The sequence below is a fragment of the Oncorhynchus gorbuscha genome, unplaced genomic scaffold (genome assembly GCF_021184085.1).
Source record: "Oncorhynchus gorbuscha isolate QuinsamMale2020 ecotype Even-year unplaced genomic scaffold, OgorEven_v1.0 Un_scaffold_33:::fragment_2:::debris, whole genome shotgun sequence".
Lineage (NCBI taxonomy): Eukaryota > Metazoa > Chordata > Actinopteri > Salmoniformes > Salmonidae > Oncorhynchus > Oncorhynchus gorbuscha.
The window spans coordinates 72655-89579 of record NW_025745186.1 but is presented as its reverse complement, the minus strand read 5'-3'; the positions used below and the strand labels follow the sequence as shown (position 1 = coordinate 89579).

The 16925-nt window shown below is 43.4% G+C and overlaps 2 protein-coding genes across 9 annotated transcripts in view; one reads left to right on the top strand and one right to left on the bottom strand.

Annotated features, from left to right (window-relative positions):
- LOC124017795 (dedicator of cytokinesis protein 7-like) overlaps positions 1–16925 on the top strand; it is a 54478-nt gene that overhangs the window by 8814 nt on the left and 28739 nt on the right. For 4 of the 8 annotated variants that reach the window (XM_046333001.1, XM_046333005.1, XM_046333004.1 and 1 more), the window contains exons 6-18: positions 3616–3701; positions 3896–3962; positions 4216–4365; positions 7254–7340; positions 7589–7745; positions 7984–8114; positions 9209–9302; positions 9447–9609; positions 13631–13748; positions 14727–14797; positions 15794–15932; positions 16153–16254; positions 16340–16426. In XM_046333001.1, coding sequence (XP_046188957.1) covers positions 3616–3701; positions 3896–3962; positions 4216–4365; positions 7254–7340; positions 7589–7745; positions 7984–8114; positions 9209–9302; positions 9447–9609; positions 13631–13748; positions 14727–14797; positions 15794–15932; positions 16153–16254; positions 16340–16426 — 1452 coding nt within the window. The remainder of the gene's footprint in view (positions 1–3615; positions 3702–3895; positions 3963–4215; positions 4366–7253; positions 7341–7588; positions 7746–7983; positions 8115–9208; positions 9303–9446; positions 9610–13630; positions 13749–14726; positions 14798–15793; positions 15933–16152; positions 16255–16339; positions 16427–16925) is intronic. The other 4 variants (XM_046333008.1, XM_046333006.1, XM_046333007.1 and 1 more) reach the window with 1 other exon arrangement.
- Positions 10105–12168, bottom strand: LOC124017797. The gene is made up of 4 exons (XM_046333009.1): positions 11632–12168; positions 10800–10949; positions 10576–10686; positions 10105–10460 (listed from the first exon to the last, which is right to left on the bottom strand). The coding sequence occupies exons 1-4, from the start codon at positions 11935–11937 to the stop codon at positions 10419–10421; spliced, it is 609 nt and encodes a 202-aa protein (XP_046188965.1). The 5' UTR covers positions 11938–12168; the 3' UTR covers positions 10105–10418.

Sequence of the window (16925 nt, the reverse complement as noted above, 5' to 3'; positions counted from 1 at the left end):
CTACAACTTGATTGGGGTCCCCATTTTGAAAATTCAATTGATTGGACATGATTTGGAAAGGCACACACCTGTCTATATAAGGTCCCACAGTTGACAGTGCCAAGCAATGAGGTCGAAGGAATTGTCGGTAGAGCACCGAGACAGGATTGTGTCACAGTGGCCTCCATCATTCTTAAATGGAAGAAGTTTGGAATCACCAAGACATTTCCTAGAGCTGACCGCCCGGCCAAACTGAGCAATCGGGGGAGAAGGGCCTTGTTCAGGGAGGTGACCAAGAACCTGATGGTCCTTCTGACAGAGCTCCAGAGTTCCTCTGTGGAGATCACAGAACCTTCCAGAAGGACAACCATCTCTGCATCACTCCACCAATCAGGCCTTTATGGTAGGGTGGCCAGACAAAAGCCACTCCTCAGTAAAAGGCACATGACAGCCCGCTTAGAGTTTTCTAAAAGCCACCTAAAGACTCTCAGACCATGAGAAACAAGATTCTCTGGTCTGATGAAACCAAGATTGAACTCTTTGGCCTGAATGCCAAGTGTCACATCTGGAGGAAACCTGGCACCATCCCTACGGTGAAGCATGGTGGTGGCAGCATCATACTGTGGCAGGGACTGGGAGACTAGTCAGGAAAGAGGGAAAGATGAACAGAGCAAAGTACAGAAGGATCCTTGATGAAAATCTGCTCTGGACCTCAGACTGGGGTGAAGGTTCACCTTCCAACAGGACAATGGCCATAAGCACACAGCCAAGACAATTCAGGAGTGGCTTCGGGACAAGTCTCTGAATGTCCTTGAGTGACCCAGCCAGAGCCCGGACTTGTATCCGATCGAACATCTCTGGAGAGACCTGAAAATAGCTGTGCAGTGACACTCCCTATCAAACCTGACAGAGCTTGAGAGGATCTGGAGAGAAGAATGGGAGACACTCCCCAAAAACAAGTATGCCAAGCTTGTTGTGTCATACCCAAGAACACTCAGGCTGTAATCCTGAGTGTAAGTCCAGGGGTTTGGATACTTTCCTGAAAGCACTGTACATTCTAAGTCATTTCAATGGGTCTTTCTCCATTCTGATTGTTTTATACTGTTCTATTCAACTTCAACCAATTATTTCCATCAATTTCTGCACTCATTTGAGAATTTCCACACTACCACGTAGGGCTGCATGATATGGGCAAACGATCTAGGCCTTATGTTTTACAAAATGTTACAATTGCACTTGTGTGAACATTAAAAAACAATTACATGTATTTTTTATTTTTTTAACTAAGCAAGTCGGTTAAGAACAAATTATTATTTACAATGACGGCCAAACCCGGACGACAATGGGCCAATTGTGTGCCACCCTATGCGACTCCCAATCACGGCCGGATGTGATACAGCCTGGATTTGAACCAGGGACTGTAGTGACACCTCTTGCACTGAGATGCGGTGCCTTAGATCGCTGCGCCACTCAGGAACTGTTGGAGTCATGGAAATAGAATGATTATTCTAATTCTGTAGTTTTAATATGATAGTGGCACTTTGAATACAAAGTGTTGTTTGACATGACAATGAATTAAAAATGCAAGGGAGGAGTTATTGTGACGGAGTAGGAACCAAATTGTTTGGTAAGTGTTTCCTAGGGGACCCTATAATCTTTGGCTACTTTGAATGTTTTAATTTAGCTACTTCATGTAGTTAACATTCATGCTTCGCTTTTTCCTCTTTGATTTAGAAGATACTGTTGCACAGACAACATGCTGATTGAGGTATACACCATCCCTGGTATTATCGGGCTGTATAGCTAGTTATGTTTGTTCTGATTCAGTACAGTTATTAGCCAGTTAACTTGTGATTATCAGTGATTAGCGTTAGCGACTAACGTAATTTAGGTCCAACTTGCTAAGAAAAGACAAACGAGATGTCGTGTAATAGTGTAATTCTGGAACCCTAGTTAATTTATATTAAGAAGCAAATCGAAAATCGCTGTCATCAACATTGTCATTACGAGCATTTCGCTACGCCCGCAATAACATCTGCTAAATTCTGTGCCATTCTGTGTACTTCTGGCCCTTCTTTGGACACTGTTAACTATGCCATACAACTCTTCTTCCGTGGCCTCCAACTGCTCTTAAATGCAAGTAAAACTAAATGCATGCTCTTCAACCGATCGCTGCCCACACCTGCCCGCCCATCCAGCATCACTACTCTGGACGGTTCTGACTTAGAATATGTGGACAACTACAAATACCTAGGTGTCTGGTTAGACTGTAAACTCTCCTTCCAGACTCACATTAAGCATCTCCAATCCAAAATTAAATCTAGAATTGGCTTCCTATTTCGCAAACAAAGCAACAAAGCATCCTTCACTCATGCTGCCAAACACCCTCATAAAACTGACTATTGTATAAATAAATTGGATGCAGTCTATCACAGTGCCATCTGTTTTGTCACCAAAGCCCCATATACTACCCACCACTGCGACCTGTACGCTCTCGTTGGCTGGCCCTTGCTTCATACTCATTGCCAAACCCACTGGCTCTAGGTCATCTACAAGTCTTTGCTAGGTAAAGCCCCACCTTATCTCAGCTCACTGGTCACCATAGCAGCACCCACATGTAGCACGCTCTCCAGCAGGTATATTTCACTGGTTACCCCCAAAGCCAATTCCTCCTTTGGCTGCCTTTCCAGTTCTCTGCTGCCAATGACTGGAACGAACTGCAAAAATCACTGAAGCCGGAGACTCATATCTCCCTCACTAGCTTTAAGCACCAGCTGTCAGAGCAGCTCACAGATCACTGCACCTGTACATAGCCCATATGTAAATAGCCCATCCAACTACCTCATCCCCATACTGTTATTATAATTTTTTTCTTCTCCTTTGCACCCCAGTATCTCTACTTGCACATTAATTTTCTGCACATCTTTCTCTCCAGTGTTCAATTGCTAAATTGTAATTACTTTGCCACTATGGCCTATTTATTGCCTTACCTCCCTTATCTTACCTCATTTTCACACAATGTATATAGACTTTTTCTACTGTATTATTGACTGTTATGTTTGTTTATTCCATGTGTATCTCTGTTGTATGTGTCGCACCGCTTTGCTTTATCTTGGCCAGGTGGCAGTTGTAAATGAGAACTTGTTCTCAACTACCTGGTTAAATGAAGGTGAAGTAAAAAAATGTGTATGTGCTCAGAACATATTTTGCATGTGCTGCATTGACCATGCAGACGGAACATAAGTGTCTTGTGGTCGAAGAACAACACGCGCTCTATGAGTGACGGGGAGGGGCTAGATCTCTGTGGAACGAACGCAGCATGGAGAGAGCACTCGAGAAGCGGAGTAAACTAAACAAATGGACGTTACACACGGCGTATCACATTTAACAAACAAAACATTCAAATACCGTTAGAGAAGGTAAAGTAAACGCTAAACCGGTCCGTGCATCAATACCGGTATACCGTTCACCGCCCAGCCCTACTTGCCTCTGTCTCCTTCTCACGCTCTCTCCCTCCTTCGTTATGTCTGCGTACACACTACTGTGGTGTCTGTGTCAACGTTGCCATGGCGTCTGGCTGTGTAAATGTTGCCGCCCTGTTTATGTTCTCACGGCTACGTGTGTGTTGTCTGACAGGATGAGGCTGTGGAGAGATGTTCTGTCCCAGAGGTCCCCAAAGAACACTGTGGTCAGAGGATCATGGTCAAGTGTCTGTCCCTCAAGTGAGTGACCACCTGTCTGTCCTTATCGTTCCTAAAAAGATCTTTGTCGGTCACTTATACTCTTTCCACACTAATGTAAAGTGCTGAGTCACAGTTCAGGTCAGCACAATAGTAAATACATTTTGGCATTTTATTAATTGATCAATCATATTTCCTTCTCATCCAAACACATGTGCTTTTTGTACCCCCTACAGATTTGAAATAGAAATTGAGCCAATATTTGGGACCCTCGCTCTCTATGATGTCAAGGAAAAGAAAAAGGTACCCATGAGTTTTCTAGAAATGACTGTGTACATATAGAGCATGTTTATTTTTGAATGATCATATTATGCTGAGCTCAAGCTTTGACTGATTGCATTATTCTAATGATTGCATTATTCATTGCATTATTGCATTATTGATTGCATTATTCTAATATTCTAGCTCTTACTATGCCTCAAAGGTCTTGTGCTTTAAATCTCAGAGTCAAAACGGAATTAAATATCCCTTGACATTCATCTCCTCCCTCTCCCAGATCTCAGAGGACTTCCACTTTGACCTGAACTCCGATCAGATGAAGGGCTTGCTGCGCCTCCACACGCCCAACACAGCCATCTCCACCCTGGCCCGCTCAGCCATCTTCTCCATCACCTACCCCTCTGCAGACATCTTCCTGGTCATTAAGGTACTGGACATAGGGCCACTAGGGGGGGCACATACATAGAGTCCAGAGAACGCTCTATGTCACATTACAAACTACTGACTCTCTGTAGGACTGTGTCTTGGTCTGGTCACATGTTCAGGAGAAAACCCCTAGTCCTGTCCATATGAACTGTTATATTTTGTATCTTCTATCCACCTACCACAATGGTTTTTAGGTGTGATCTGATTTACACAGCAAATTCTCCGCTGTTAAATAAACACTGAGTGTTAAATTTAACTCTGTTCAGGTGACAATACGTTTCCACACTTTTCAGTGTGAAATTAACACTTTGCTTAGTGTAAAGCCTTATTTGCATATTTCCCTGTGTGCCTTACCTTTCGTGTGAGTTGTAGAGTTACCACCCATGACTGTATTTGTTAGTGATCAAGACATGGCTGTTGCATTCATTCATTTTCAGTCCTGTAGCCTTCACTAAGTGAGATCCCATATGTTATCATTAAAATTACATTCTTGAAGACAACACAATCCATATTTTATAAGCCTTATTTTGAGGGCCTACTTTACCCTAATAAAGTGGCCCTGCAACTCATGTCAAATATTTTTGGGGTACGATATATATTTTGTTTTTACAAAACATACACATACAAATGACAGCACAAAACATACGAAACCGTATCTTTGAACGAAATAAATGTTCTTGCTTGCTAGCCAACTGTGGCTAACTTGCAGTCATGTCATCAAGGAGCAGCCAGAATAACAGCAGAGTAGCTGCATTTGTTTAAGCTGTTTTCTAGGGGCCATTTATTTAGATACATCCATAACAATGAGCTGATGCGTGAATTCGCCTGGCATAGAAAATGTGTTCTCTCATCAGGACACTGTTGTTCAGAGGAGCTAGCCAACAACACAGCGAACACAGTCACTTCAAACTGAAGTTGGAAAGACTGCAAATTAGCTGTCCTTCCATTTGACCTTCTTTCAATTGATTTTTTTGTTGTAAATATCCATAAAAATGATGCCAGCTGATTCATGATTTTGACTTGCATAGAAACGCTGCCTGTCTGTCTCGTCCCTACTCGTTCATTACTATGGGACAGCGGGAGATTGAATTTTGATTATTAAAACAATGTTGCAAATGTCGGAGACACAGACAAGCAAGGCAGACAGCAAGGCAGACAGCAAGGCAGACAGCAAGGTTTATACACATCTCTGCTGTTGAAATCTAAATGTTGTTCTAAAAGAAATATGAGATAATGTCTAAAGGATTTTTATATTGAAGGTCGAGTTTCATCTGGGCTGATGACAGTGGATTGTCAGATAGAACAGAGTATAAAGGTTTTTCAATGTCATAGATTTAGCCGGAGGCGACTTGTGGAATAGACACCGGCTGGAATGCCGTTTTAACCAATCAGCATTCAGGATTAGACCTACCCGTTGTAAAATTAAGACATTTCTCTGCCGTTATACTGTAAAATTAGTGAATTTTATCTCATGTGTAAGACATTCTATACATTAGTTTATACTGGATTAAGCATACATTTTCATGAACTGTAATTTAGTTATGTTCCAACATTAACTCCGTCTTGTGCCAATATCAGTTATATTTTAGATGGGCTCTCTTTAAGGTTTCTATATCTTACCTATCATATTAATATCAGTTTCTGACTCAAATAGGGCAAAACAAACAAGTGTAGTGTAGCTAATTATTGTACTATCTAAACCGCTGTGAAATGTATTGTATTTTCAGCTGTTCGAAGCTGGTGCACAAAACCTAAAGTAAAAAAGACGCAAAAACGAAACTTAAGAACAGTCAGCATAGAAATAGCGTACATAGAACAGATCTACCGCTTCTTAGAGTTGCTTTCAATGAGAATGACATATCCACGTGAATTAGGTCGGGTTGCCCAAAAATCGATGTATTGCTGCTTTTTAATGTTCTCAGTTTTATCCTTTGAAAATAGACATGTAAAAAGATTCTGGGGATAAGCATGCGCATCTTCAATATGTACCCATTGTTCCTCTGTAGTGCATTTAACTCTATGTCGCAATAAGAATACTTGTGTGGTGAGTTGACACAATTCCAAGTCTGGAAGGTTTAAACCCCCCTCAGACTTAGGAAGATGTAAAACTTTCCTTTTTTATTCTTTGAGTTTTATTTGCAAATTCAAATTATGCTGGTTTGCAAATTGGTGTAATTTCCATTGGAATCAAGCTGGAGTGGAGATATCCAAAATGTAGAAATATTTTCACCCACAACCTGCATTCAGAATGACTGTCATGGTCAGGAGGACCCAGATGTGAGACGACCTAAACCATCTAAACTGGAACAATCATTTCAGTAACGGGTGCAATTAGTCCAACTAACAGATTGGATTAGTTTAGAAAAATGTATGTTATCTTTGCGTAGCATAAGAATAATGAATCAATCAATTGAAGAATAGAACCTGCAATAGAACACTGGCTATTAACACCAACACTGGCTATTAACACCAACACTGGCTATTAACACCAACACTTATGTAACACAGGACAATCAATACAAGGTAACACTGGCCAATATCCTGTGTAAACTGTATTTGAGCAGACCATCCCAGACAAATCAGTGGAATATCCTTCAGCCACCAGAAAGATTCATGCCAAGTGACTTTGCAATACCTTATCATGGCTGCATTATATCACTTATTTACTTTAGATAAAGTTCTCTAAGCTTTGCCACATAGGTGACAGTGAAGTGCAACGACCTATTTGTCTTTAACTAGTGAACGTGACATGAGTTATTCTGAAGATGCTTCCAATATTTGCAGTTCATATATTGCTTTAGAAATGTGTGCGCACCAAGTGCAAATAACGGTCAGGTCAGCAATGTACACCGTTACACACGTGTGTGTGTGTGTGTGTGTGTGTTTCAGCTGGAGAAAGTCCTTCAGCAGGGAGACATAGGGGAATCCTGTGAACCCTACATGGTCATGAAAGAGTCGGACTCATCAAAGGTAACAGTAAGTTCATAGTGTCTCTTCTATTGGTCTTTTCTTTGCCTGTGTACATGCCTGTATGGGGTCATGCACATGGGACTCTGTCCAGCTGGGTAGCCATCAGCATTTCTCAATTCGGCTGAGTCAGACAACTGCAATATTTGCAATTCCCTATTCTGTAGATCAATGTCCAACAAACTCTAAAACGTTACTACAGTATCACCTTGCAGATGCCTTTCCTCAAGGCCTTTCTCAAGTCTCTCTCTGTTTAGCACAAGGAGAAGCTGGAGAAGCTGCGTCAGCAGGCGGAGACGTCGTGTAGCAGGCTGGGGAGGTACAGGATGCCCTTCGCCTGGACGGCCATCCACCTGGTCAACATCGTCAGCAGTGTGGGGGGGCTGGAGCGCTCCGACCCCGACTCTGACTCTGGTACTTATGACCTCTGACCTCTACCAAACACCCCCTGGTTTAATCACAGTTAGGATGTCAAGCACACAGACACACACACACACAGATTCTCTCTTCATATACACATGGAAATACACGTTGGAATTCAGTCACACTCAGACACTTCTTGTTGAATTGGGGATGTAACAAAAGTGTCATAATTTCATAATAAGCATGTAATAATTGTTATTGAATGTCTAAACGGATGACTTTTTGTCAGAGCGGAAAGGCCATGGAACATGGAACGAGAGAAAGAAGAAAGGGTTTGAGCGGATGAGTGTGGGAGAGGACATGTGTAACTTTGCCACCTTCCGTCCAGCCACTCTCACAGTCACCAACTTCTTCAAACAGGTCAGTCAGAATGTTGTGTGTTTGTGCTACCCAGGTGTACAGGTGCCTATCGTAAGTATTCACCCCTCCTAGATTTCTTAAAACATTTAGTTGCTTTACAAAGTGGGATTGAAATGTTTACAAAGTAATACAAATGAATAAAATATCTTGGTTATGTAAGTATTCACCCCTTCGTTATGGCAAGGCTAAACAACTTCAGGAGTAAAAATGTGCTCAACAAATCACATAGTAAGTAGCATGGACTCACTCTGTGCAGTAATGGGGGTTATCATGATTTTTGACTGACTACCTCATCTCTGTACCCCACACATACAATGATATGTAAGGTTCCTTAGTCACGTAGTGAATTTCAAGCACAGATTCAACCACAAACACCAAGGAGCATTTCCAATACCTCGCAAAGAAAGATGGGTAAAATAAAACAACTAAACCAGACACTGAATATCCCTTTGAGCCTGGTGAAGTTGTTAATTACACTTTGGATGGTGTATCAATACACCCAGTTACTACAAAGATACAGGCATCCTTCCTAACTGAGTTGCTGGAGAGGAAGGAAACCACTCAGGGTTTGCACCATGAGGCCAATTGTGATTTTAAAGCAGAGTTTAATGGCTTGCTTGCCAAAATGTTGTACTATCCCTTTACATCTAGAAAATGTATGGCAAGATGTGAAAAAAAGTGCTCTCACAAAGATCAACATTCAGTTTGACAGAGCTTGAAGAAATTGGAAAAGAATCATGTGCAAATATTGCACAATCCAGATGGGCAAAGCTCTTATGAGACTTACTCATGAAGACTCACATCTGTAATGGCTGCCAAAGGTGTTTTGAACGTATTGACTCAGAAAGGTGAATACTGATTTTAATCAACATATTTTTCATCATTTATATTTTATACGATTTTTATCTTCCATTTTGACATTGCAGAGTATTTCTGTAGATCTCTGACATAATAAAATATAAATAAAAAATCCCACTTAGTAACAAGAAAAATATGAAGAAATCCAAGGGGTTTGAATACTTGTTATAGGCACTGTAACCTGTCTGTGTGGTTTGTGTCTGTGTGCCAATATACTATGATCTTTGTATCTGTAGGAGGGGGACAGGCTGAGTGATGAAGACCTCTACAAGTTTCTGGCAGACATGCGCAGACCGTCCTCTGTCCTACGCAGACTGAGACCTGTCACAGGTACCTACTACAGTACCTCCTCAGCACACACATATATGTTTATATACAGTCACCTGCACAAATTCTATAGGCTGAATAGAGAATATATTTTAGGTTTACTAGTGTAACCTTGTTTTTCTCTCTTCCTGCTTCTTCTGTCCCTAGCCCAGCTGAAGATAGACATCTCTCCTGCCCCAGACTCTCCTCACTACTGCCTGTCTCCTGAGCTGCTCCATGTCAAGCCCTACCCTGACCTGAGGGTGCGCCCCACCAAGGAGGTGCTGGAGTTCCCTGCCCGCTACGTCTACTCCCCTCACACCACCTACAGGTCAGTCTACACCGCTTATATCACCTACAGGTCAGTCTACACGCATCACACAACCTACAGGTCAGTCTACACCGCTAACACCACCTACAGGTCAGTCTACACGCCTCACACAACCTACAGGTCAGTCTACACCCCTCACACCACCTACTGATCAGTTTACATGCCTCACACCACCTACTGGTCAGTCTACACGCCTCACACAACCTACAGGTCAGTCTACACCGCTAACACCACCTACAGGTCAGTCTATACCCCTCACACCACCTACAGGTCAGTCTATACCCCTCACACCACCTACAGGTCAGTCTACACGCCTCACACAACCTACAGGTCAGTCTACACCCCTCACATCACCTACAGGTCAGTCTACACCACTTATATCATCTACAGGTCAGTCTACACTGCTTATATCACCTACAGGTCAGGCTACACCCCTCACACCACCTGCAGATCAGTAGACTCTTATACACTGTCATAGATCACACATACCACAGCTCAGAAATTATATTTTCAGATTTTTATTTGCACACAAAATATACAAAATGACAGCATGAAGAATGAATTAGAATTCAAATAAAGAACATGTACATATAAAAAAGGGCATGTGTTAAACACAATTAAAAGTATTCAGAAGTATAATACAGTGGTATAAATATGTAATGTTATTGTAATTCAGTTTATTGGGTGGGAGTATTTGTTCCGTGTGAATTATGCTTGTATGAGTAGACAGGGTACTTAAGCACCAGGGTAAAGTCATGGAGTGTAGTTTCAGTAGCTACAGTAGCTGGTGTTGAGATTCAGTGGAACCATCAGGCGACGTGACGAAGGACTGGCTGTCTCCTGGCTTCACTCTGAAATAAAAAGCAAAGCAAAGCAAACTTAGTCAAACACGGCGCCCATCACTACAACAATCATGGGCAGATTCTATTTAGAATTTTTCAAACTATGTTCAACTATTATACCCACCAGTTTCTGTAGCTTGGTCAACTGTTGGTTCTGACTCTCAATGCTCTGTTTTTGGAACTGTGTCCATGTTAGCAGGCCCTCCAGAACACTGGAGTGTTTTAACGCTCTATCCTGAAAACACACACACACACACATCTGAATTTATGAATGGAATAGAACAGATTGAGTGTGTTTGCATTGGATTGTTTGGCGTAATCTGTGGGTGATTGAGAAGTGTACCTTACCTTTAATTCCTGTATGCCGTTGGGGTGGTAGTTCTGAAGGTATGTCTCCAGGTTGATCACCGTGGTCCTAAGCTTTCCCTCTTCCTGCTCCACCCGGGCAACCTTGCCTTTGGCCTCCTCAGCCTTTGACTGCAGCCCAGCCATCTGGCCCTTGGAAAAGAGCATCTGGCTTGAAATCCTCTCCCTCCCACTGATCTTAGACCAGCTGCTCAAACTGCCTTGGCCTCATTATACACTGGCTGGCCAATGTCATTCTCACTCTCCCTCTGTTCTCAGAACATCTATATTGAGTAAACAAAACGAATATGTACATGGCTCTGTGTTTATGTTGAATAGCTAGCCAGATAGTTGAGTGCTCAGGTTCATGGCAGTTATTGGCCCATTCAGCCAAATAGTCAATGGTGTCTGTTCAGCTGCTCTCCAATGTCTGTTCAGCTGTTCTCTCTCCCTGTTGGAGCCCAGAGGAATAGAGCTTATCTGACTGACTGGGATTTCAGATTGTTGGCAAAGCAGGGTTATCTCTGTCTGCCCTGTCGCTCTGTGGAGTGAAATCCACAAATTGATCATAATTTTAGATGCTTAACCCTCTCAAAACGCATCTACCAATTGATGACACTGTCAGAGTTAGTTTGACGTGTCTGACTGGGTATGTTTTCTCCAGTATATAGATACATCTACTGTACACCTGACAGAGTAGCTAAGGTGCAAGATCCAAATTCTACTGAATAAAAAGCCTCTGCACACTTAGATCTATGCACATTTCAGTAATTTAATTGGCAGGTTTCCGTTCACAGTAGACCTTCGTCAGAGCAGGACGAGTATGTTTCCTCACCTGTATCTGTCCTAGCACCTGTCTCGTCTGTCTGTCCTTCTCTGCGGCCTGGCCTGCCTCCTGGCCCAGCCTCTCCAGCCTCTCCTCATGTCTCCTCAGCGACCTCTCGATCCGAGCGAACTTGGCATCGGTGCTCTCGTAGACGTGGTGCAGGGTCTCGCTGAACTGCAGCACGCCGTACATCAGCACGTTCATGTCATCAATGGGGGCAGCCTGGTTGTTCTTCTGGGCCTTCCGGACGGGGCTGGCTGGGATCCCTGTTAAACACATGGCCATACACAGCAGGCAGAGTAGTGTGGCCCTCATCCTGACCTGAGGACAGAGGCTATATAGAGAGATTATTTATTTATCTCTTCAGAGAGACCATCGACTTGAAATCTCGTGAGAATCGCCCAGTGCCCCTTGCTATGCCTGTTTGTCTTAAAGCTTTGCTAAGGGTGTTGTTGATCCTCAGTTGTCGTTAAAACGTTTCCCTGGGTTCATTTTCTCAGCTGTATGTATAAGTGCCCCAGGTCTGTAGTATCTTTTTAGTCTCACATCGGATATCAGTAATGATCCGGCTCTTTTATATTGGGTGTTCAAAATGACTGTGAAACATTAGCTCAGTCGTGGTCCAATCAGAGATCAGCTCTGTGGCCTTAGTCAGGCTGACCTTGGCATTCAACCCAACCTCTGGAGTAACTCTGTCAGGCCTCCAGGTGTCAAATACACATGACCTACATTAACATCAACTGAGTCTCTGTTTGTCCTGGTAGATATGGACCAGGGCCTGGTTGCATAAAACATCTGAAGTTTAACTTTTTAAGTCAGATTCACAAAACATTTTAAGGTGAATTTCTCTCTTAAATTAAGTGAAACAAGTTCATGGTGCCCATGAGTTCCCTCAAGTGCTTCATTCAGTATGGATATCAATGTAAACAGCATTTGTGAAGGTGAATGTTTTCCTCTGCTCTGGTTGCAAAAGGAAAACCTCAACCAGCTAGCTAGCTACTTAGCTAAACAATGGAAGGTGCACAATCAATGGCTACAAAGCCAGCTTGCTAGTTAGCTACCTACTCTGTAAGTTAGCTTGATGTTTTAGAAAGTAATAGAAACAAGTTGAGAAAAAGGTAACTAAAATAAATGTGTTTAATTTGTTTCTCCTGTCTTGAATGTATAAGTTATATTTTGCAATCTCCCTAAATAAATGCTCTTTGACAAGACCTTCAGTCAGTAAATCAGGTCGTCTCCATGGTAACCAGAATTTTTCTTCCACACATGCCTTCAAACTACCGTAAAACCCCTTAAGTATGCCCTTACTTATGGGAAACGTTTGAGGGGCTCTGCAACGCCGTTCAGCAATTATCTTAGCTAAGGGAACATTATTCCTTAAGGTAAATCCTTAAGAGAAACACTTGAGATGCTTTATGCAACCGGGCACAGTATTATATTGGGCTGACCATCAGACCATGGCGATATGTCCCACTGCTCTGTGTTGTTTGTGAGTGTGTGGATACTAGATAGATTAGCAATGTTCTTGATAAACAAATTATATTTTGGATTGGAACATACTGGTATGCTTGGATGTTCTTTCACATGTTTGACTTGGACAGGAGTTGGAAGGTCACTCACACCCTGCTAGGTCTCACATGGTTTCTCTTTCCCAATCCTTCTCACTTTTTGTCGGCGTATTTGTTAAGATTTATCTTTGATTAGTTATTAATCTGCGGCAATGACCTAATACTACCCTCTCATTTTTGCTAGATATTCTGTTTTTGTTCCAGAAATGTGGTAAGTAGTCACATGCCAGATAGAATTGATTTGACCATGCATGCTCCCTGTGGTCCGTGCGTTAGTTAGTAGGGAGGATATGTTGGCAGACAGCCGCAGCGTGTAGGTTAGCTGAGCTGAATCTAGAGTGTAATGACCCCTCTATACCTTCCGGGCTGTATTATGGAATTCAAATTCACTGCCATTTCTTTCTTCTCCCTCATCTTGTCCTCCTCCTCTCCACTTCCAGGAACCTGCTGTATATCTACCCCCAGAGCCTGAACTTCAGCAGTCGGCAGGGCTCAGTCAGGAACATTGCTGTCAAGGTGCAGTTCATGGCAGGAGAGGATCCCAGTCTGGCCATGCCGGTGAGTGATTGGCCTGCTTCACCAGTCCACCAATCGCTAAACAGGAAACCTCTTCAGATTTGAAACACCGTGCTCTCAGGACAATGGCGTCCCCCTCACAAAGAAAAGCCTGATGCTGTGAAATATGATGTGCCCCACGAGTAGGTCACTCTACAAGAATGTCTAGTGTGTTTAACTGAGTTGGGGGTAGGTAACCCTAGTTCCTGGTTTTTGGAAACAGCCAACATTTTGTGATGGTTAAAACAAACAGGAGGAGGGATTTTACTACATAATGAACTTCCTGTCTGAAAGCTGTGGTGTTGTTCAGTCTCAGTGCAGTGGATTCTCAATCTGATTGGAGCCTTTAGGACGCACCCTAATCTAATCTGGGACCCTGGCAACAATGTCCTAATCCATTGACGGAGCCCTGTGGAGACTTCTAAACAACTATTGGACATATTCCCATAAGATGTCAAACATAAAAAAAAAACTGTCAAATTCAATTAATGATGTTTTAGAAACCAGCTAATTATAAATGACCTAATTTTAAAGAGTTCCAACTGTAATGCTAAAGAACCGTAGGTTACATCTAATTTAGTATGACATTTTATTTACATAGCAGTTCTGAGAAGGATTCTGGTCAATTCCTTTATGGACATACAGAGTTACAAAACATTAGGCCATGACAGACTGACCAGGTGAAAGCTTTGATCCCTTATTGATGTCAATGTGAAATTCACAGTGTATATGAAGGAGGAGACAGGTTAAAGAAGGATTTTTAGGCCTTGAGACATGGATTGTGTATATGTGCCAGTCAGAGGTAGGTAGTAGGTGCCAGGCACCGGTTTCAGTGTGTAAGAACTGCAACGCTGCTGGGTTTTTCACACTCAACAGTTTCCCTTGTGTATCAAGAATGCTCTGAGGGCAAAGGGTGGTACGGGGGGATGTTTTGTACATGGGCATAGATCCAATAAACACTGTCTCCTCTCATCATAATAGGTGATCTTTGGGAAATCCAGCTGTGCTGAGTTCTTTACAGAGACTTATTCACCCGTCATCTACCATGACAAGTAAGATCATGTTCCCTTCCACACCTTTCCTGTTACACTCATCCTCTCTTTCTGTCTCTTTCCTCCTCCCCTTCCCTCTCACCTATCACTCTCTCTTCCACACTCATCCTCTCATTCTGTCTCTCCTCCTCCCCTTCCCTCTCTCACCTATCACTCTCTCTTCCACACTCATCCTCTCATTCTGTCTCTTTCCTCCTCCCCTTCCCTCTCACCTATCACTCTCTCTTCCACACTCATCCTCTCATTCTGTCTCTCCTCCTCCCCTTCCCTCTCATCTATCACTCTCTCTTCCACACTCATCCTCTCATTCTGTCTCTTTCCTCCTCCCCTTCCCTCTCACCTATCACTCTCTCTTCCACACTCATCCTCTCATTCTGTCTCTTTCCTCCTCCCCTTCCCTCTCACCTATCACTCTCTCTTCCACACTCATCCTCTCATTCTGTCTCTCCTCCTCCCCTTCCCTCTCTCACCTATCACTCTCTCTTCCACACTCATCCTCTCATTCTGTCTCTCCTCCCCTTCCCTCTCACCTATCACTCTCTCTTCCACACTCATCCTCTCATTCTGTCTCTCCTCCTCCCCTTCCCTCTCTCACCTATCACTCTCTCTTCCACATCCTCTCATTCTGTCTCTTTCCTCCTCCCCTTCCCTCTCTCACCTATCACTCTCTCTTCCACACTCATCCTCTCATTCTGTCTCTTTCCTCCTCCCCTTCCCTCTTTCACCTATCACTCTCTCTTCCACACTCATCCTCTCATTCTGTCTCTTTCCTCCTCCCCTTCTCTCTCTCACCTATCACTCTCCCACATCCTCTCATTCTGTCTCTTTCCTCCTCCCCTTCCCTCTCTCACTTATCACTCTCTCTTCCACATCCTCTCATTCTGTCTCTTTCCTCCTCCCCTTCCCTCTCTCACCTATCACTCTCTCTTCCACACTCATCCTCTCATTCTGTCTCTCCTCCCCTTCCCTCTCACCTATCACTCTCTCTCCCCTCAGGTCTCCAGAGTTCTATGAGGAGGTGAAGATGAAGATTCCTGCCAACCTGACAGACAACCACCACCTCCTGTTCACCTTCTACCACATCAGCTGTCAGCCCAAACAGAACACGCCCCTGGAGACCCCCGTGGGATACACCGTGAGTACGCTTCACTGGGACCCAGAGGTTTTTCCACTTACCTGACCAGGGAAACCTATGGACCCAAGTTAGGGTGCCTCCCTACCCATTACATACCTCCGTTACAAGCTGCTAATATTTAGACCTTTGAAACACTAGAAGTGTCGTCAGTGTTTGGCTGTGCTGTGTCTTTTATTTATGAGTGATGTAACAATGTGCATTAAACTGTCTGTGTCCACAGTGGATTCCTCTGATGCAACATGGCCGCCTACGGACCGGTTCCTTCAGTCTGCCCGTCTCTGTGGAGAAACCACCACCCAGCTACTCCGTCCTCACCCCTGACGTAAGTGTGCGAGCACATGCATGCTTTTGTATGCTTGGTCTGTGTGTGGCTGAGTTTTCATGTAGGTAATGTGTGTGTATTGCAGGTGCAGCTTCCAGGCATGAAGTGGGTGGATAATCACAAGCAGGTGTTCAATGTGGAGGTGACAGCTGCCTCCTCAGTTCACACTCAGGTAACTCTCTTTCTTTCGCTCGCTCTCTCTCTCTCTCTCTCTCTCTCTCTCTCTCTCTCTCTCTCTCTCACTTCTCTCTCTCTCGCTCTCTCTCTCTCTCTCTCTCTCTCTCTCTCTCTCTCTCTCTCTCTCTCTCTCTCTCTCTCTCTCTCTCTCTCTCACTTCTCTCTCTCTCTCTCTCTCTCTCGCTCTCTCTCTCTCTCTCTCTCTCTCTCTTTCTCTCTCTCTCTTTCTCTCTCTCTCTCTCTCTCTCTCTCTCTCTCTCTCTCTCTTTCTCTCTCTCTCTCTCTCTCTCTCTCTCTCTCTCTCTTCTCTCTCTCTCTCTCTCTCTCTTTCTCTCTCTCTTTCTCTCTCTCTCTTCTCTCTCTCTCTTTCTCTCTCTTCTCTCTCTCTTTCTCTTTCTTTCTCTCTCTCTCTCTCTCTCTCTCTCTCTCTTTCTCTCTTTCTCTCTTTCTCTCTTTCTCTCTCTCACTTCTCTCTTTACATCACTTTCTCTAAT

Bases quoted from the DNA above. Each gene is read 5' to 3' on its own strand.
- LOC124017797 (XM_046333009.1), bottom strand. From the start codon at position 11,937: ATGAGGGCCACACTACTCTGCCTGCTGTGTATGGCCATGTGTTTAACA. The intron at 10,950-11,631 runs GTGAGGAAACAT...CTCTTTTCCAAG, and splicing joins AGGTGCTAGGACAGATACAG to GGCCAGATGGCTGGGCTGCA. The intron at 10,461-10,575 runs GTGGGTATAATA...TTTTTATTTCAG, and splicing joins TGACCAAGCTACAGAAACTG to AGTGAAGCCAGGAGACAGCC.